The sequence below is a fragment of the Scyliorhinus canicula genome, chromosome 14, assembly GCF_902713615.1.
Source record: "Scyliorhinus canicula chromosome 14, sScyCan1.1, whole genome shotgun sequence".
Taxonomy (NCBI): Eukaryota; Metazoa; Chordata; class Chondrichthyes; order Carcharhiniformes; family Scyliorhinidae; genus Scyliorhinus; species Scyliorhinus canicula.
The window spans coordinates 56,061,893-56,083,401 of record NC_052159.1 but is presented as its reverse complement, the minus strand read 5'-3'; the positions used below and the strand labels follow the sequence as shown (position 1 = coordinate 56,083,401).

General features: G+C 50.2%; 1 protein-coding gene and 1 long non-coding RNA gene across 2 annotated transcripts in view; one reads left to right on the top strand and one right to left on the bottom strand.

Annotated features, from left to right (window-relative positions):
• LOC119977311 overlaps positions 1-18,725 on the bottom strand; it is a 31,454-nt gene extending 12,729 nt beyond the window's left edge. The window contains exon 1 of the long non-coding RNA XR_005463164.1: positions 18,649-18,725. This is a non-coding gene — a long non-coding RNA (uncharacterized LOC119977311). The remainder of the gene's footprint in view (positions 1-18,648) is intronic.
• Positions 1-21,509, top strand: part of ift88 (intraflagellar transport 88 homolog) — a 164,606-nt gene that overhangs the window by 19,235 nt on the left and 123,862 nt on the right. The window contains exons 5-6 of the mRNA XM_038818078.1: positions 1,474-1,527; positions 16,637-16,706. Coding sequence (XP_038674006.1) covers positions 1,474-1,527; positions 16,637-16,706 — 124 coding nt within the window. The remainder of the gene's footprint in view (positions 1-1,473; positions 1,528-16,636; positions 16,707-21,509) is intronic.

The following is a 21,509-nucleotide window of genomic DNA, read 5'->3' as shown; positions in this document are numbered from 1 at the left end:
GAGGTACTGTATCTTAGCTTAAACAAGAATTTGGAAATTTATCCCACAGAGCACACCTTTGAATCATGTTTCTACCCCCTATTTCAGCATATAACCTGTTCGGGTCTATTGCAAATTGTAATTGCAAATTCGTTATCTTATTATTACATTTCACAAAAATTAGAAATCTATATTTTGTATTCTGATTGCCAACTAGCTGATTAATGTCCTCTGCTTCTGTAGGGGCTGGTATAGCACAGTGGGCTAAGACAGCTGGCTTGCAATGCAGAATAAGACCAACAGCGCAGGTTCAATTCCTGTTCCAGGTGCTGGAATGTGGCAACTAGGGGCTTTTCACAGTAACTTAATTGAAGCCTACTTGTGATAATAAGCGATTATTATTATTATTAAATGGAATATAGCCAGATAAGATCACTGTTTATTTGTAAATCTACTATACTGATAAACATTACCCAAAGATTTTAGCCTAAAAGTTCCCGGATCAGCTCTGCCAAGTCTATGTAGGCTATGTCCACAGTTCTGGGGTTGAGTCATTTGCAGAGGCAAGACCCAACAGCTAACATATGCACAGGTGAAGCAGCATGGTCTACCCTGATGCTTGTAAGGCAAAGCAACCCACAGCTGCTTTGTTTTGGCTCCATCTCTGAAAATCCACCCTCGATGAAAAAACACTTGCGCCCTTTCTAGTTACGTAGCCAGATTTCATAGAATTTACAGTGCAGAAGGAGGCCATTCGGCCCATCGAGTCTGCACCGGCTCCTGGAAAGAGCACCCTACCTACGGTCAACACCTCCACCCTATCCCCATAACCCAGTAACCCCACCCAACACTAAGGGCAATTTTGGCCACTAAGGGTAATTTATCATGGCCAATCCACCTAACCTGCACATCTTTGGACTGTGGGAGGAAACCGGAGCACCCGGAGGAAACCCACGCACACACAGGGAGGATGTGCAGACTCCACACAGACAGTGACCCAAGCCGGAATCGAACCTGGGACCCTGGAGCTGTGAAGCGATTGTGCTATCCACAATGCTACCGTGCTGCCATTAGCTTGACATTCTCTTGAGCCTCTCCTTCACATGCCGCAGAGTAGAGGGCAGACTGTCAAAACTTCTTTTCCTACCTTCTACAGTAGAATATATTTTTCCTGTTTTATATTCAACATTTCTAAAGTAACATTAGTAAAAGGAAATTAAGCCTGGCATTAAAGTACTCGCCTAACATGAATGTTGCATCAATATTATCTTAATATTTACTGCTTTTAATAATAATCTTTATTATTGTCACAAATAGGCTGACATTAAAACTGCAGTGAAATTACTGTGAAAATCCCCTAGTCGTCACATTCCGGCGCCTGTTTGGGTACACTGAGGGAGAATTCAGAATGTCCAATTCACCTAACAGCATGTCTTTCGGGACTTTACATAATGAGTATTGAGTATATTTTAACAAATGTTTTTCAAAATGTAGGCAAGGGTGCCTTTGGCTTCTTCAATGGGAAGGCCTGCCACTGGATCTATTCAGGTAAGATAGTAATCAACGTCTTTTTAGTTATCCACTAGCTACAACATTTCTGGGTAATCAATAGTCTTCATGCTGGTTAACTTTAATCTTATTTTATAAGATAATTTTATTATTCCACCATTACCATCAAGCCAGGGCATCAACCATAGTTAAATGAGAAGATTAGAAATGCATGCCAGGAACCGCGCCAGGTATACATAAAAATGTGGTGCCATCCTGATGAACACAGGATTACGTGCAAGCTAAATAGCCCCTCCGCCGCTGCGCTCGATACTGTCGCCCTAACCGGAGCAATCGCCTCCTCTACCAGCATTTTCAATACCGCCCCCATCTCCTTCTTGATCGCTTCCATGTGCTTTGTGAGCTGTTTTTCAAGTTCCGCGGCCATCACCTTGGTCATTCCTTCTGCCGTGCACAATGTGACTTCCCACGGCGCCCCAGCCTCTTCTTTCCTTACGGTTCCCACGCCGACTTTTCCACTCACCGGCGGACTTTCATTAGCCCCCTTTTTCACGGCCGTTTTTTTCAAAAGCTTGGACATTTTTCCTCTCTGTGTCTTCCTACAAATTTTTCAGCACCGTTGCCTCTGGGACCGGGCATTAAAACCCCAAAAATTCTATTCCCGAGCGGGAGCCCTCCAACGTGCGGCTGCGTCCCGCCCACTGTCACCGGAAGCTCCGGATTTTAAGGTTGCTTATTAACCTTTGCGTATGGATGGAATAATTCCATGTTCTTGTATTATTTTGCATAAAAGTAGTAGAGGGTGATAAGTGTCTCAATTATCTTTACTGCTCAGTTCTTCAATTCCCTTAGTAGAAACCTCTCTTCATGACTGTGTCCTGATGCAGTTGGTGATGACATTTGGACTTTAGCAGCACAGAAAGAGGCTTTGCAGATGGTGGTGCAGCGGTAATGTCACAGGGCTAGTAATTCAGAGGACCTGGCTAATGCTCTGGGGATGTGGGTCCAAATCCTACTGCTGCAATAATGGGATTTAAAAATGCAATTAATATATCTGGAATTAGAAGTTGGTCTCAGTACTGGTGACCATGAAACTATCATTGATTGTTTTAAAAACTCATCTGCTTCTCTAATGCCCTTTAGGGAAGGAAATCTACCATCCTTACCTGGTCTGGCCTACATGTGACTCCAGACCCACAGCAATGTGGTTGACTCTTAACTGCCCTCTGAAATGGCCTAGTCAGCTGGTTCAAGGTTAGTTTGGGATGGGCAACACATGCTGGCCTTGCCAGTGATGCCCACATCGCATGAAAGAAAAATGAAGGAGGCCTTTGGACCATTGTGCCTGTGCTGGCTTTTTGAAAGAATTATCTCAATTAGTACCAGTCCCACTTGCTTGCTCTTTCTCCCAAAACTTTGAAAACCTTTCCACTTCAATGATTTAACCATTGTGATAGAATTTGTTAATGACACCCATTGTATTTAAAAAGCATCTTAAAAGGGGAAATGAATTCCAGTGTTTAGCACGTTGACAGTGAAAAGGTATTGCTGTCAATGGAGGGCAAAGAAAATAAGAGGTCAGAATTGGAGGAATGCAAATTTCCCAGAGAGTTGTAGGATTGAATAGCTAATTAAATCAGAAGCCTATTTGGGCAGTCTGTTTCTCCCTGCCCATTTTTCATCCCACCCTTCCCGAAGATCTCTTCCTACTTCTCCACCTCTTCCTCCTTTTCGCACTGAGATACTCCCTACCACCATTGTAGGGAGACTTAAGAATCCCTGCAAGAGTCTCACTTGGGTTCAAAGCCCTGCACATAACAGGAATGAGTAACTGTACAAATATGTATTAAAACAAATGTGATGATTATAATAATATGACAATTATAATTGGTAATATATATAAAGGAAGGAAAAAGATAACTTTATTGAAAGGGGAAAAAAGTTAAGAAAATCAAATTTTTGTTTAAGCACAAGCAATAACCTCAATTTGGTCTGTTCCACGACAGCTCGGCAAAACTGGTACATACATTACCATCCCTTTGGTACATACAATACCAAGCTACTGAGTAATCTCAATGGATGGGTGCTATGGTCAGTCACTCCTTTCCTGATCCTTCCTCCCCATCTTCCAGTGGACAACTATTTCACTACAGCTGCAGCACCAGAGTCCCAAAGCAATATTCCTTTTACGCTGAATTTCTTTTTTTTTTTAATAAACAATTTTATTGAGGTAGTTTTTGGCTTTATAAACAGTTACAGACATCATCAGAAAGGAAGTAAAAAAGGCAAAAATGTGCAAACATCCACGTACTTTCAATACTTCCATCGTACCGTATTGCACAAGCCCGCTCCCCTCCCACCCGTACTACCCGCCATATTTTCCCTCCTACTCTACTCTACCCCCCCCCCCCCTCCCCCCACCCCCCTGCTGACGCTCACTCTCCCGCAAAGAAGTCAATAAATGGTTGCCACCTCCGGGTGAACCCCTGCACAGATCCCCTCAAGGCGAACTTAATTTTTTCCATCCCCAGGAAACTTGACATGTCCGCAAGCCACCACTCAGTCTTCGGGGGCTTTGAGTCCCTCCACGCCAATAATATTCGTCGCCGGGCTATCAGGGAAGCAAAGGCCAGCACATCGGCCGCTTTCTCCCCCTGGACGCCCGGGTCTTCCGAAACCCCAAAAATTGCCACCCCTGGACTCATCACCACCCTTGTTTTTAGCACCTGGGACATGACCCCCGCAAATCCCTCCCAGTACCCCCTCAGCTCAGGGCATGCCCAAAACATGTGCACATGGTTCGCTGGTCCTCCCGCGCACCTAGCGCATTTGTCCTCTATCCCGAAAAATTTGCTCATCCGAGCCACCGTCATATGGGCCCGGTGAACGACCTTAAATTGGATCAGCCCGAGCCTAGCACATGTCGTGGTCGAGTTTACCCTACTCAGGGCCTCTGCCCACAGCCCATCCTCCAATTCCCCGCCGAGCTCCTCCTCCCATTTAAGTTTCAGTTCCTCTGTCTGGGACCCTTCCCTCCCTCATGAGCACCTTATAAATACCCGAGACTCTACCCTCCCCTTCGTCCCTCCCAGAGACTATTCTGTCTAGGATCCCCATTGGCGGGAGGCGCGGGAAAGATGGGACCTGTCTACGAACAAAGTCCCGCAACTGTAGGTATCTAAAATCATTTCCCCTTACCAACCCAAATTTCTCCTCCAAGCTCCTCAAACTCGCGAAGCTCCCTTCCAGGAACATATCACCCACCCTTCCCGCCCCTGCTCGCCGCCATACTCGGAACCCCCCATCCATACTGCCGGGGGCAAACCGATGGTTGTCGCAGATTGGCGCCCAGACAGACGCCCCCATCTCCCCCACATGCCTCCTCCACTGGCCCCATATCCGCAGGGTCGCCACCACTACCGGCTGGTGGTGTACTTGGCCGGCGGCAGCGGTAGAGGAGCCGTGACCAGGGCTTCCAAACTGGAGCCCCTGCACGAAGCCGCCTCCACCCGCTCCCAAATAGACCCCGTACCCACCATCCACTTCCTTATCATAGCGATGTTGGCCGCCCAGTAATAATTGACCAGACTCGGCAACGCCAGCCCTCCCTCGCTGCGGTTCCTCTCCAACATCGCCTTCTTCACCCGCGGAGACTTTCCCGCCCAGACAAAGCTCATGATCAGCCCGTTAACTCTTTTGAAGAAGGACTGTGTGATAAAGATCGGGAGGCACTGAAAAATAAACAAAAATCGAGGGAGGATTGTTACGCTGAATTTCTGGCTCCATTTCAGTCTCTTGAAGCCTGTTACAGTCTTTCCTAAAACACATCTCCGCTCTTATCAATTCTTCTTACAAAGCTAAGCAGACTTTGTAATATCCAGGTTGTTTACATAGCTCCTGATGGTGTCTTCTCAGCTGCCATTCATCAGCAGTTATGCCCATCAATTAAACTTCATCTTCCAATGCTTCAGATGACCACGCCAAATAAGATTACTCAGAAACGTAGGGTCACAATGGAGTAGGACCGTACCTCTGATCACAACAAAAAACAACTTTTATTATTCTAACTTTTTAGAAAGTGGAAAAACAAATAACTTCCAGAAAAACAGGTCACTACTGATTATTATTGATTAATTAATCAAAGCACAATCGTAGTTGAGTTAACATCAATGTCTACCAAGTGAGAAAATACAAATTGACTTTAAATATTCAAAATCGAGGACTTCCGGTGGTGGCCATGGAGGAGTAGGTCGCACATTTGATAGCTCCCGCCTGTAACGGACTTCTGGACCTTTTCCCCCCGGATTTTATGGGATAAATCGGTGAAGAGAGAGACAGTAAGGAGAAATTCCCCTCCGGTGTATGGAAAATTGGACCAGAAGTGGCCGTGTGAGACGACAAAGTCCTATAAGGGAGACGCAAGTAGAGCTGGTAACACGGGACAGCATGGCGGGGCAGCAGGGCCATGGGGAGACGACACAGTGTTCGACGGAGCAGCTGGTGAAGTTTTCCGAGGGCAGAATCTCAGAATTGTTGGCCTCCCTGAAGGCAGTGAGGGATCGGATGCGAGGGCTTATGTGAAAGACATGTTGGAGAAGTTGATGGGGGCTGGGGCGTTCCCTCGGCCCCTGGAATTGGACAGTGCGCCCAGAGACCTCGCGAGGAAGCCCCGAGCAAATGAGCCGGCGAGGGCCTTGGTGGTACGTTTTCACCGTTTCATGGATATGGATCATGTTTTGTGGTGGGCCAAGCAAGAACGGAGCGGCAAGTGGGAGAACTGTTAGTTGTGCATCTATCAGGACCTGGGAGCGGATTTGGCCAAGAAGCGAGCTGGGTTTAATCGGGCAAAAACGACCCTCTTTAAGAAGGGGTGAAGTTCGGGATGCTGTACCCAGCCCGTCTGTGGGTCACACATGAGGAACAGGACTTCTACTTTGAAACACCAGACGAAGTATGGACTTTTATTAAAGAAAGGAAGCTGGAGGCAAATTAAAAGACACTGAAGCCTTGGAGAAGTACTTTGGCGGCGATTTGTTGTGCTGGATTGTATAAGTTTAAGTAGCGCAGGGCAGCACGGTGGCCTAGTGGTTAGCACAACCGCCTCACGACGCTGAGGTCCCAGGTTCGATCCCGGCTCTGGGTCACTGTCCGTGTGGAGTTTGCACATTCTCCCCGTGTCTGCGTGGGTTTCGCCCCCACAACCCAAAAACGTGCAAGCTAGGTGGATTGGCCACGCTAAATTGCCCCTTAATTGGAAAAATGATTGGGTACACTAAATTTATTAAAAAAAAGTTTAAGTAGCGCTATGTAAAATAATGGGCTGTGTGGATGGTTAAAGGTTGCTTAGTCCTACAGGGAGCTGGTTAGAGGGGGGGGGGGGGGGGGGGGGGGAGGGGCTTTGAATTTGGTTCTGCTTTTGGGTGACTATTTTTCTAAAGTGACTTCTTCACTGTTTTTTCTGATGTTTGTTTACTGGGGAAGGTGATGCTTTTAAAATGTTCGTTCATGTGAGGGCAGAGGGGAGAGAACAATAGGGAGACATACTGCTTGAACAAAGAACAAAGAAAAGTACAGCACAGGAACAGGCCCTTCGGCCCTCCAAGCCTGCACCGACCATGTTGCCCGCCTAAGCTAAAATCTTTTACACTTCCGGGGTCCGTATCCCTCTATTCCCATCCTATTCATGTATTTGTCAAGATGCCCCTTAAACATCACTATCGTCCTTGCTTCCACCACCTCCTCCGGCAGTAGGGTGATAGGGGAAGACCAGATGGGATTTGTAAAGGGCATGCAACTCCAGGCCAATATTCGAAGGCTGCTCAATGTTATTATGATGCCCACAGAAGGAGAGGAGGCGGAGAAGGCTTTTGATCGCGTGGAGTGGAATGACCTGTGGGAGGCGCTGGGAAGGTTTGGGTTTGGTGAGGGCTTTATTGACTGAGTGCGGTTGCTCTATCAGGCACCAATAGCGAATGTGCTTACGAACTGGCTGAGGTCGGGGTATTTTAAACTACACCGAAAGAGATGCAAGGGTGCCCCCTCTTACCGTTACTGTTTGCTCTAGTCAAAGAGCCATTGGCCATTGCGTTAAGAGCCTCTAGGAACTGGAAAGGGCTAGTCGGGGGGGGGGGGGGGGGGGGGGGGGAGCTTTCGATACCTGGAAATCCAGGTGGCCTGAGAATGGGAAGCACTGCACAAGTTAAACCTATCCCGGTTGGTAGAACAACTATGCGGGTAGCATGGTGATTAGCATAAATGCTTCACAGCTCCAGGGTCCGATTCCCGGCTGGGTCACTGTCTGTGTGGAGTCTGCACGTCCTCCCCGTGTGTGCGTGGGTTTCCTCCGGGTGCTCCGGTTTCCTCCCACAGTCCAAAGATGTGCGGGTTAGGTGGATTGGCCATGATAAATTGCCCGTAGTGTCCTAATAGTAAGGTTAAGGGGGGGAGCTGTTGGGTTACGGGTATAGGGTGGATACGTGGGTTTGAGTAGGGTGACCATGGCTCGGCACAACATCGAGGGCCGAAGGGCCTGTTCTGTGCTGTACTGTTCTATGTTCTAAATGGAAGGGGACTTTAAGAGATGGGACGTGCTCCCGCTATCACTGGCGGGGTGGGTACAGACCGTGAAAATTACGGTCCTCCCCAGATTTCTGTTTGTCTTTCAGTGCCTCCCTATCTTCATCCGTAAGGCCTTTTTCAAGCGGGTGAATAAGATTGTTTTGGGCTTAGTGTGGGTGGGAAAATGGCGCGAGTGAAGAAAGTGTTGCTGGAGCGCACGGGGAGGAGGGTGGGTTGGGGCTGCCGAACTTCTGCAATTACTACTGGGCGGCTAATATAACCATGATTAGGAAGTGGGTAGTGGGGGGGGGATCGGCATGGGAGTAGATGGAGGCAGCGTCATGTAAAGACACCAGTTTGGGAGCACGAATAACGGCACCTCTTCCATTCTCGCTGGCTCGATACTCCACAGATCCTGTGGTGGTGGTGGCTCTGAGAATCTGGGGGCAATGGAGGAGACATAAGAGAGTGGAGGGAGCATCGATTTGGACCCCAATTTATAATAACCATAGGTTTGTATCGAGTAGGCTAGATGGCGGGCTCCGGAGTTGGCAAAGGGCAGGAATTAGAAGGATGGGGAATCTATTTATAGACGGGAGCTTTCCCAGCTTGAAAGCCTTGGAGGATAAATTTAAATTGCCAGCAGGGAATGGTTTTAGGTATTTGCAGGTGCAAGACGTCTTGAGAAAACAGGTGCCGGCCTTTCCACTGCTGCCGCCATGGGGGATACAGGATAGAGTAGTTTCCAGTACCAGAGTGGGAGAGGGGAAGGTATCGGATATTTACCAGGAGGTTTCGGAGGCGGAGGAACCCCCGGTGGAGGAGCTTAAGGGCAAGCGGGAGGATGAGCTAGGAGGAGAGATAGAGGCGGGTCTATGGGCGGATGCCCTAGGCAGGGTTAATACCTCCTCATCATGTGCCAGGCTTAGCCTGATATAATTTAAGGTAGTTCACCGGGCACACATGACAGCGGCTAGGATGAGTAGGTTTTACGGGGTGGAAGATAGGTGTGCGAGGTGCACGGGAAGCCCAGCAAAATCATGTCCACATGTTTTGGGCATGCCCAAAGCTTAGAGGGTTTTGGTCGGGTTTTGCTAAGGCAATGTCCACGGTGCGAAAAATCTGGGTGGTGCCGAGTCCAGAGGTAGCGATCTTTGGAGTGTTGGAAGAGCCGGGAGTTCAGGGGGCGAAAGAGGCCGACGTCTTGGCTTTTGCCTCTCTGGTAGCACGGAGACAGATCTTGTTAATGTGGAGGGACTCGAAGCTCCTGACTGTAGAGATCTGGGTTAGTGACATGGCTGGGTTTCTCAGTCTCGAGAAAATAAAGTTCGCCTTAAGAGGTCAATGGTCACTTCCGGTTGCCGTTATGCAGAGCTAAGTCGCACGTTCGGCAGCTCCCGCTAGGAACGGACTTTTGGGCTTTTTTTAGGGCCCCCAGTGGTACTTTTGCGAGGTTTCCCGATGTGGGAAGGAGCCAGAAACATTTTCCCAGCAGTGTATGGCCTGGACCAGGAGTGGGGCGAGTAGAAAAGTGGTAGCAAAGCCAAAGCAGGTGCGAGGGAAGAAGCACAAGATGGCGGCGGGCGGAGACCAGGCGGCATGGATGCAGTGGGCACAGGAGCAGCAGGAGGCTCTTCAGCGCTGCTTCAGGGAGCTTAAAGCGGAGCTGCTGGAGCCAATGAAGGCTTCAATTGATAAGCTGCTGGAGACCCAGACGGCCCAGGGGGTGGCGATCCAAGAGGTCCGACAAAAGGTCTCCGAAAACGAGGACGAGATCTTAGGCCTTGCAGTGAAAGTGGAGGCGCACGAGGCGCTCCATAAAAATTGTCAGGAGAGGTTCGAGGAGATGGAGAACCGTTCGAGGCGGAAAAATCTGCGGATCCTGGGCCTTCCGGAGGGGTCGGACGTGGGGGCCTATGTGGTCACCATGCTAAATTTGCTGATGGGAGCTGGGTCCTTTCAGGGGGCCCTGGAACTGGAGGGGGCCCACAGAGTGTTGACGAGAAGGCCCAAGCCTAATGAGCCGCCGCGGGCGGTGCTGGTGCGGTTCCATTGTTTTGCTGACCGGGAGTGTGTGCTCAGGTGGGTCAAGAAGGAGCAGAGCAGCAGGTGGCAGAACGCGGAGGTACGGATCTACCAGGACATGAGTGCGGAGGTGGCAAAGAAGAAGGCCGGGTATAACCGGACGAAGGCGGTGCTACACAGGAAGGGAGTGAAGTTCGGCATGCTGCAGCCGGCGCGTCTGTGGGTCACCTACAAGGACCAACACTTATACTTTGAGTCCCCGGAGGAGTTGTGGGCCTTCGTACAGGACGAAAAATTGGACTCAAACTGAGGGTTGGGTACGGGGGTTTGCGTGTAGCTGTGTTACATTTTGAGGGGGGGGGTTCTTTGTTTATTGTTGTTTCTTTGTTGCTATTTGGGTGGGTGGGGCACTGTTTCTGCTTGGGTCTGTCGGATGGGCTCGGGGAGGGGGGCAGACCTGCAGTGTGGGAGGCTGATGGCGGGAAGGGGGATTGGGGCACCGTGAGGGGACCGGGCCGGTAAAGGGAGCTGCGGCAGAGGAGGCGGGGTCGGGCAGGTGGAAAGCGCAGGCTTCTTCCCGCGCTGAGGACTGAAGGGGGTGGGGCCGGAGCTGAGAAGCGTGGGCTTTTTCCCGCGCTGAGAGTGGTAGGGGGAGGAGGAGAACCTGCTGGTGGGCAATGGGGAAGAGGGGAAGCCCCACGCTGGGAGGGGTCGAAGGAGCGGTGGGAGTGGCTGGGGTCAGCAGGAGTCAGCTGACTTACGGGAGTGCAATGGAGGGAGCAATGCAGCTAGGGGGGGTCCTAGCTGGGGGGGGGGGGGGGGGGGGGGGGGGTACTGGGTTGCTGCTGGAATGGCCAAGAGGGAGCTGGAGCAGGTAGAGGGGGTCGGGATGGGGGTCTGCCGCCGTGGGGAACGGGCCGAGCGGGGCGCGGGATCACGTGGCGGGCTAAGGAAGGGTAATGGCTAGTCGGCGGGGGAGGGGGGATAGGTAGCCCCTGATCCGGCTGATAACCTGGAATGTAAGGGGACTGAATGGGCCGGTCAAACGGGCCCACGTGTTTGCGCGGCTGAAGGCGGGTGTGGTCGTGCTTCTGGAGACGCACCTGAAGGTGGCGGATCAGGTTAGATTGCGGAAGGGATGGGTAGGCCAGGTGTTTCATTCGGGGCTGGATGCACAAAATCAGGGGGTGGCGATCCTGGTGGGAAAGAGGGAGTCGTTCGAGGCGTCGAACGTTGTGGCAGACAGTATAGAACATAGAACATAGAACGATACAGCGCAGTACAGGCCCTTCGGCCCACGATGTTGCACCGACATGGGAAGTCAAAAACTAAAGGCCATCTAACATACACTATGCCATTATCATCCATATGCTTATCCAATAAACTTTTAAATGCCCTCAATGTTGGCGAGTTCACTACTGTTGCAGGTAGGGCATTCCACGGCCTTACCACTCTTTGCGTAAAAAACCTACCTCTGACGTCTGTCCTATATCTATTACCCCTCAATTTAAGGCTATGTCCCCTCGTGCTAGCCACCTCCATCCGCGGGAGAAGGCTCTCACTGTCCACCCTATCTAACCCTCTGATCATTTTGTATGCCTCTATTAAGTCACCTCTTAACCTTCTTCTCTCTAACGAAAACAACCTCAAGTCCATCAGCCTTTCCTCATAAGATCTTCCCTCCATACCAGGCAACATCCTGGTAAATCTCCTCTGCATCCGTTCCAAAGCTTCCACGTCCTTCCTATAATGAGGCGACCAGAACTGTACGCAATACTCCAAATGCGGCCGTACCAGAGTTTTGTACAGCTGCAACATGACCTCATGGCTCCGGAACTCAATCCCTCTACCAATAAAGGCCAACACACCATAGGCCTTCTTCACAACCCTATCAACCTGGGTGGCAACTTTCAGGGATCTATGTACATGGACACCGAGATCCCTCTGCTCATCCACACTACCAGAATCTTACCATTAGCCAAATATTCCGCATTCCTGTTATTCTTTCCAAAGTGAATCACCTCACACTTCTCTACATTAAACTCCATTTGCCACCCCTCAGCCCAGCTCTGCAGCTTATCTATGTCCCTCTGTAACCTGCAACATCCTTCCACACTGTCTACAACTCCACCGACTTTAGTGTCGTCGGCAAATTTACTCAGCCAACCTTCAGTGCCCTCCTCTAGGTCATTTATAAAAATGACAAACAGCAACGGCCCCAGAACAGATCCTAGTGGTACGCCACTCGTAACTGAACTCCATTCTGAACATTTGCCATCAACCACCACCCTCTGTCTTCTTTCAACTAGCCAATTTCTGATCCACATCTCTAAATCACCCTCAATCCCCAGCCTCCGTATTTTCTGCAATAGTATGTGATGTGATGGTAAGTGGCAAGCTGCAGGGGGAGCGGGTGGTGCTGGTCAATGTATACGCCCCGAATTGGGACGATGCGGGTTTCATGCAGCGCACGTTGGGCCGGATTTCAGACTTGGAGACAGGGGGCCTGATAATGGGGGGGGGGGGGATTTCAACACGGTGCTGGATCCGGCACTGGATCGATCCAGATCCAGGACGGGTAGGAGGCCAGCGGTGGCTAAGGTGCTGAGGGGGTTTATGGACCAGATGGGAGGGGTTGGCCCATGGAGGTTTGCGAGACCGAGGGCCAGGGAATTTTCATTCTTCTCCCATGTGCATAAGGCCTATTCCCGGATTGATTTTTTTGTTATGAGTAGGACGCTGATTGCGAGAGTGGAGGATACTGAGCACTCGGCGATATCCATTTCTGATCATGCCCCGCATTGGGTGGACCTCGAGCTGGGGGAGGAGAGAGACCAGCGCCAGCTTTGGCGCTTAGAGGTGGGGTTGCTGGCGGACAAGGAGGTGGGCGGGCGGGTCCGAGGATGTATTGAGAGGTCACCGGAGGCCAATGGCAATGGGGAGGTCCGAGTGGGGACGGTCTGGGAGGCGCTGAAGCCGGTGTTTAGGGGAGAGTTGATCTCCATCTGGGCCCACATGGAGAGGAGAGAGCAGAGAGAGAGGGAGAGGTTGGTGGGAGACATGGTGAGGGTGGACAGGAGGTACGCGGAGGCTCCGGAGGAGGGATTGCTGAGGGAGTGGCGTAGTCTCCAGGCCGAATTCGACCTGTTGACCACCAGGAAGGCAGAAGTTCAGTGGAGGAAGGCGCAGGGGGCGGTGTATGAATATGGGGAAAAGGCGAGCCGGATGCTGGCGCACCAGCTTCGGAAGCGAGATGCGGCTAGGAAGATCGGTGGAGTTAAGGATGGGGGGGGGGGGGGGGGGGGGAATGTGGTGCGAAGTGGGGTAGGCATCAATGGGGTCTTCAGGGACTTCTACGAGGAACTGTATCGGTCCGAACCCCCAGTGGAGGAGGGGGGGATGGGGCGTTTTCTGGACCGGCTGAGATTCCCGAGGGTGGAGGAGGGACAGATGGAGGGACTGGGGGCGCCGGTTGGGCTGGAGGAGTTGGTCAAAGGGATAGGGAGCATGCAGCCGGGGAAGGGGCCGGATGGGTTCCCGGTCGAATTCTATAAGACGTATGCAGACCTGCTGGGCCCTCTGTTGGTTAGGACCTTCAACGAGGCAAGGGAAGGAGGGGCTTTGCCTCCGACGATTTCTCAGGCGCTGATATCCTTGATCCTTAAACGGGACAAGGATCCCCTGCAGTGTGGGTCATACAGGCCGATCTCACTCTTAAATGTAGATGCCAAGTTGTTGGCGAAGATTTTAGCCACGAGGATAGAGGACTGTGTGCCGCAGTTTATTCACGAGGATCAAACGGGGTTCGTGAAAGGGAGGCAGTTGAATACTAACATATGGAGGCTCTTGACTGTTATAATGATGCCGGCGGTAGAAGGGGAGGCGGAGATAGTGGTTGCGATGGACACGGAGAAGGCCTTCGATAGGGTAGAGTGGGGGTACTTGTGGGAGGTGCTGAAAAGGTTCAGGTTTGGGGAGGGGTTTGTCATGAGGCCCCGGGGGCGCGTGCAGCCACGAATAGGAGGAGGTTGGAGTATTTTCGGCTATACCGAGGGACAAGGCAGGCATGTCCCTTATCCCCCCCTGCTTTTTGCGCTGGCAATTGAACCCCTGGCCATGGCGTTGAGGGAGTCGAGGAACTGGAGGGGGCTGGTGCGAGATGGGGAGGAACACAGAGTGTCGCTCAATGTGGATGACTTGTTGTATGTGGCGGACCCGGTGGGGAGGATGCTGGAGGTAATGAGGATTCTCAGGGAGTTTGGGGATTTCTCAGGGTACAAGCTCAACATGGGGAAGAGCGAGCTGTTCGTTGTTCACCCAAGGGACCAGGAGGGGGGGATTGGTAAGCTCCCACTAAAAAGGGCGGAGAGGAGCTTCAGGTACTTGGGGGTCCAGGTAGCCAGGAGCTGGGGTGCCTTGCATAAGCTTAACCACTCGAGGCTGGTGGAGCAAATGGAGGAGGGGTTTAAGAGGTGGGACATGCTGCCGCTGTCTCTGGCGGGTAGGGTGCAGTCAGTCAAGATGACAGTGCTCCCAAGATTTCTGTTCCTGTTCCTCCCCATCCTTATCCTGAAGTCCTTCAGGCGGGTTAATAGGAGCATTACGGGGTTTTTGTGAGCGCAGGGGACTCAGAGGGTGAGAAAGGGTGTTTCTGGAGCGGGGTAGGGATGGTGGGGGGGGGGGGGGTGCTGGCACTGCCCAACCTCTGTGGGTATTACTGGGCTACCAATGCAGCGATGGTGCGCAAGTGGGTGATGGAGGGGGAAGGGGCAACATGGAAAGGATGGAGATGGCGTCCTGTGTGGGCACGAGCCTGGAGGCGCTGGTGACGGCGCCGCTGCTGCTCCCTCCAACGAGGTATACAACGAGCCCGGTGGTGGCGGCTACCCTCAAGATTTGGGGGCAACAGAGACGGCACAGGGGGGAAGTGGGGGCCTCGGTGGGGTCCCCGATACTGGGGAACCACCGGTTTGTTCCGGGGAGAATTGATGGCGGGTTCCTGAGTTGGCACAGGGCAGGTATTAGGAGGATGGGGGACCTGTTTGTGGATGGGAAGTTCGCAAGCCTGGGTGAGCTGGAGGAGAGGTTCGGGCTGCCCCCGGGGAACACCTTCAGGTATATGCAGGTAAGGGCGTTTGTCAGGTGGCAAGTGGCGGAGTTCCCACTGTTGCTGCCGCGCGGGGTCCAGGACAGGGTGCTCTCGGGGGTGTGGGTTGGAGAGGGGAGGATCTCGGCAACGTACCAAGTGATGCAGGAGGAGGACGAGGCCTCGGTGGAGGAGCTGAAGGGTAAGTGGGAGGAGGAGCTGGGTGAGGAGATCGAGGAGGGGACGTGGGCGGATGCCCTAGGGAGGGTGAACTCCTCTTCTTGCGCGAGGCTCACCCTCATACAATTTAAGGTGCTGCATAGGGCTCACATGACCTGGACAAGGATGAGCCGGTTTTTTAGGAGCAAGGACATGTGTGTTAGGTGCTCAGGGAGCCCAGCAAACTATGCCCGTATGTTCTGGGCATGCCCAGCGCTGGAGGAATTTTGGATGGGCGTAGCAAGGACGGTGTCGAGGGTGGTAGGATCCAGGGTCAAACCGAGCTGGGGGCTCGCAATATTTGAGGTTGCGGAGGAGCCGGGAGTGCAGGAGACGAAAGAGGCCGGTATTCTGGCCTTTGCGTCCCAGGTAGCCCGGCGGAGGATTCTTCTTCAGTGGAAGGATGCGCGGCCCCCAGGCGTGGAGGCCTGGATCAATGATATGGCGGGGTTTTTTAAATTGGAGAGGGTGAAATTTGCCCTAGGGGGATCGGAGCAGGGGTTCTTCAGGAAGTGGCAACCATTCCTAGATTTCCTAGCAGAACGGTAGAAAAAAGGCCAGCAGCAGCGGCAACCCCGGGGGGGGGGGGGGGGGTTCGTCTCTTTGTTTTGCGTTGAAGGGGTGTGTATATTTGTTCATTGTTGATGACGGGTGTTAATTTATTTCTTTTTCGTATATATGGGGGGGGGGGGGGTTTGTTTTCTCTTTTTTTTATAGTATTTTGTTATTGATATTTTGTGAAAATTTGAATAAAAATAATTTAATTTTTAAAAAAAAGAGGGTCAATGGTCAAGTTCACCCGGAGGAGGCGGCTGTTCGTCGACTTTCTCTGAAATGTCAGCAGATGCATTATTCGGGGGGGGGTTGTTGTTGTATGGTTGAGGTGCGTGAAGATTGGGCTGGGTGGGGGAAATTGTTTATTTTACCATGTTGATGTCATTGTTTACGTTACTGTTATAAATTTATTTCACATCCCTCAATAAAATGTTATAAAAAAAAATTCAAAATCAGTGCAGAGGCCCCAATTCTGATTATTCCCAACCTGATGATGGTTAACACCTTGTGTTGACCATCTGTGTGCAAGGCCTTTGGACAACAGCCAGTTTTCTAAATTTTCACTGAATGGGTTTTTCTTCATATTTCCCATGTTATTCATGTCTTCATGTTTGAAGAGAGTGATTTTATGTTGTATGATATGCTTTGATAAAATCTTCTTTGAATATGAAGAATAACGGGGTTGTTTATATTTTGTCTTTTAAGGATGGAATCGCTGTTGCCAGACCTATGACAGCAGTGCGTGCAGCTGGCTATTCTTCGGCAGCTTATAGAGGTTTGTTTTGTTTGAAATATTTTGTTGGGTAATTATGGATAATGGAGGCCATTCAGCTCATCCATGCAAAAAGTCATCTCATTGCCGTATGCAATTGGTTTTTCAATGATTCCAGGTAGTGGGAGTCGGGAATGTTCTTGGCTCAACCCACTGAACAGGTTCTTTACCCGCTTTGAACAGTCAGCCAATACATCAGTGCAACCGGCCGCAACAGTCCTGGACACACCCATACCCATTATTACAGCTTCAGAGGTAAGAGCTACCTTCTTGAAAGTGAACCCGTGGAAAGCGACGGGCCCCGACAGAGTCCCTGGACGAGCACTCAGAGTCTGTGGCGAGTGTATTCGCAGACATCTTCAACACCTCACTCTTCCGCTCCGAGGTCTCCACCTCCTTCAAGAAGACCACCATAATACCATTCCCAAAGAAGAACAAGGTAGCCTGCCGCAACGACTACCAACCAGTGGCCCTAACGTCTGTTATTATGAAATGCTTCAAGCAGCTAGTCATGAGATGGATCAACGCCAGCCTCCCAGACGGTCTCGATCCATTGCAGTTCACCTATCACCGCAACCGGGTTCACGGCAGATGCTATCTCCCTGGCTCTACAATCAACACTTGAACATCTCAACAACAAGGACACCTACGTGAGATTGCTGTTCATAGACTACAACTCCGCCTTCAACACCATTATCCCAACTCATAACCAAATTCTGCAATCTTCGACTTGACCCCTCCCTGTGCAGCTGGATCCTTGACTTCCTCACCAACAGACCGCAATTTGTCAGGATAGGCAATAACACCTCCTCCACAATAGTCCTCAACACCGGGGCCCCGCAAGGATGAGTGCTCAGTACCCTGCTGTGCTCCCTGTACACACACGACTGTGTGGCAAGATTAAACTCCAACTCAATATATATGTTTGCGGATGATACTACTGTGGTGGGTCGTATCTCAAACAATGATGAATCAGACTACAGATGGGAGATAGATCACTTGGTTGCATGGTGTACCCAAAATAACCTCTCTCTAAATGTTGGGAAGATGGTCGATAGCTTTAAGCTCCTGGGGGTCACCATCGCTAACAGTCTGTCCTAGTCCACTCACGTTGATGCAACAGTCAAGAAAGCCCAACAACGTCTCTACTTCCAACGGAAGCTAGAGAAATTTGGCATGTCTGCATTGACTTTCACAAACTTCTACAGATGTGCCATAGAGAGCATCCTATCAGGCTGCATTACGGCTTGGTATGGCAACTGCTCAGCCCAAGATCGCAAGAAACCGCAGAGTGTGGTGAACTCAGCCCAACGCATCACAGAAGCTTGCCATCCTCTCATTGATACTGTCTATACCTCCCGCTACCTCAGGAAGGCAGACAGCATTATCAGAGACCCCTCCCACCCAGGCTTTGCCTTCTTCCAGACCCTTCCATCAGGCAGAAGGTACAGAAGTCTGAAGACCCGCATATCCAGACATAGGAACAGCTTCTTCCCCACAGCGACTAGATTCCTCAACGACTCTCCCTCGGACTGATCTGTTCCCTATAAGAACACTATTCACGATGCCTTATGCTGCTCTTGCTCATGTATTTGCTGTGTTTGGCCCCTTGTTCCGCACTGTAATCAATTACTGTTTGTTGATGTACCATTTTTCACTGTACTCTGTTGATTTTTTTTTGTCTACTATGTACGTATGGTGTATGTTCCCTTGGCCACAGAAAAATACTTTTCACTGTACTTCGGTACATGTGACAATAAATCAAATCAACTGTAATGGGAGCAAGCACCCGCAAAGGTGAGATCTTCATTGCCTGGAGGCTGATCAGGGAAAGAAGTTGTAGCCAGCCCCGGGGGTTGCCCGGTGCAGAGACGGGCCGTTTAAAAGACTTACCTCGGTGCTCTGGACTTGGTCCCCATTAAAATAAAAACAGAAAGACCCTCACCTTTCACACCCTGTCATTCCTCCCCCCCGCATGTCGGTGCTGATTAGTTGGCAGTTGAACTCTGATTAGTAGAGGTGTTACCATGGAGAATGCGCCAGTTGCTGGTGCCTGACAGTTAACTGTCAAACATTGTTTGAAATTTAAACCAGGCAGTTTAGCCCTAGTCAAGGTGATGTTTCCACAAAATGTCTAATTTTCAGCAGTACTCAATTATGTACTTCCAAACGACTATTTATTAATACTGTAAAGGGTCTGGATGATTAACACTTTTATTTGGATGTAGTGAAAGGAATTATTTTTAACAGCCATTCATTCATTATTTTCCACTTTTTAAAAACCTATTTTTAATACCACAGGGTTCATACCATATTGTCACCACAGGGTTCATTGGCTCTGTACACCGTAAAATGGGTGCATGGGTAGGGAAATGCCATAACTTGATATAGAAGCATAGCTTGGCATAGGGGAATGATTTTTTTTAATATCATAGTTCCCATAGTTTGGCATCGGGGAATGAGGAGAAATAGATGTGGGTGTGCAAACCTTGGCATAGATGGCAAGAGGGGCCATGGGGGGAGAGTGGAACGCAGAGCTTGATGTGGAGGGCATGAGGGATATAAGGGCATAGGTGGGGGCATGGGAGCATGAGAGGCCATTAAGGTTGGGTGAGGGGGTAAAATAGCTTGGCACAGGAAAGCCTGTGAAGGACATTTTGAACTCCCCCTTTAAAGGCCTCCTCATGCAGACTAGGCCTCCTCATGCAGACTAGGGTTCATGATACCTCTGAGGTGCCATGAACCATAATTCTTTAAACACCTGGCCTGACTCCACGAAAATTGCAGAGGAGTAGGATATGTTGACCGCAATGCAGCCAACCAGGTTGGGAATGCAGGGTGTGGGCTTGTGACACAAACCAAGCTGCACCTTTAAAAGTCACTCCTGAAAATTGCATAGCCTAGCAATGGGGTTGGGAATCCCAAAATCGGGACCTGTCCGGCATTTTTATAGGGCTCCTGAGTCTTTCCTACTTAGCGAAAATCCAGACTTTCATATTTACTGCTCTATCTGGGAGTCCATTCCATTGATCAGTATTAGTGTGAAGAAGAGCATCCTGATGTCTGCCCTAAATGTATCTTTTGTTAATTTAACTTGTGATTGCTGGTACGTTGTTCTGCTCTCTCATTTAAAATCCTTTTCTACATTTACCTTTTCCATGCTGTTTCCAATCCTGTGCTGTTCACAATTAATCTAAGATTAATTCTCAGGCCTAGTTTGCCTAATCTCTCTTCATAAGAGACTCCCGTTATCCCTGGAACAAGTCTGGTGAACCTTCATTGCACTCCCTCTATGGCTACAATATCCTTTCAGAGCTAAGGGAGCTAAAATACAAGTATAGTCTAACCAGATTTCTGGACATTAGGAAATACTTTGCACATCTGTTCCTTCTATCAAAATGTATTACCTCACATTTTTCCACATTATATTCCATCTGCCATGTTCTTGCCCATTCACTAAACCTGTCCAAATCTTATTGTAGCCGCTTTACATCTTCCTCACAACACTCATCCGTGAATTTGGAAATATTACATTTGGTCCCCACATCCAAATCATTGATATACATTGTGTACTGCTGGGGCCCAGGTCCTGTCAGTGTCAAAGTGGTAAAATCACTTAACTAGTAATCCAGATACCCAACATAGTGCTCTGGGGACAGAGGTACAAATCACACCATGGCAGCTTGTGGGATTTAAACTCACTAAACAAAAATCTGGAATTGAAAGCTCATATGAGTAATGGTGACCATAAAACTATTATCAATTGTTGGAAAAATCCATCTGGTTATTCGTCCTTTTAAGAAATTCTGCTTATTCTTCTTTTTTTTAAAAATAATTTTTATTGAAAAATTTTGAATTTATACAACAACGAACCATAATAAAATACCAAAAATAACAATAATATTAGCAATCATAAACATTCGCCCCACCTCCATGAACAACACAGCATTTTGACAACAACGCAAATTAACCCCCCCCCCCCCCCCCCCCCCCCCCCCCCCCCCCGGGTTGCTGCTGCTATTGACCAAGATACCTATCTTTGAGCCAGGAAGTCCAGAAAAGGCTGCCATCGTTTATAGAACCCTTGTATTGATCCTCTCAGGGCAAATTTGACCCTTTCCAATTTTATAAATCCCGCCATGTCACTGATCCAGGTCTCCACAATTGGGGGCCTTGCATCTTTCCACTGTAGCAAGATCCTTCGTCGGGCTACTAGGGACGCAAAGGCCAGGACACTGGCCTCTTTCGCCTCCTGCACTCCTGGCTCTACCGCAACTCCAAAGATCGCGAGTCCCCACCCTGGTTTGACCCTGGATCCAACCACCCTCGACACTGTCCCCGCCACCCCCTTCCAGAATTCTTCCAGTGCTGGGCCCAGAACATATGGGCGTGGTTCGCTGGACTCCCCGAACATCTGGTGCACCTGTCCTCACCCCCAAAGAACCTACTCGTCCTAGTCCCGGACATGTGGGCCCGGTGCAGCACCATAAATTGGATGAGACTAAGCCTCGCACATGAGGAGGAAGAGTTGACTCTCTCCAAGGCATCCGCCCAAGTCCCGTCCTCTATCTGCTCCCTGAGTTCCTCCTCCCATTTAGCCTTCAGCTCCTCCACTGACGACTCCTCCAGCTCCTGCATTACCGTATAGATGTCAGACACCTTCCCCTCTCCGACCCACACCCCCGAAAGCACTCTGTCCATCGTCCCCCGCGAGGGCAGCAAAGGGAATCCCTCTACCTGTCGCCTAGCAAACGCCTTTACCTGCAAGTATCTGAACATGTTCCCTTGGGGAAGCCCAAATTTATC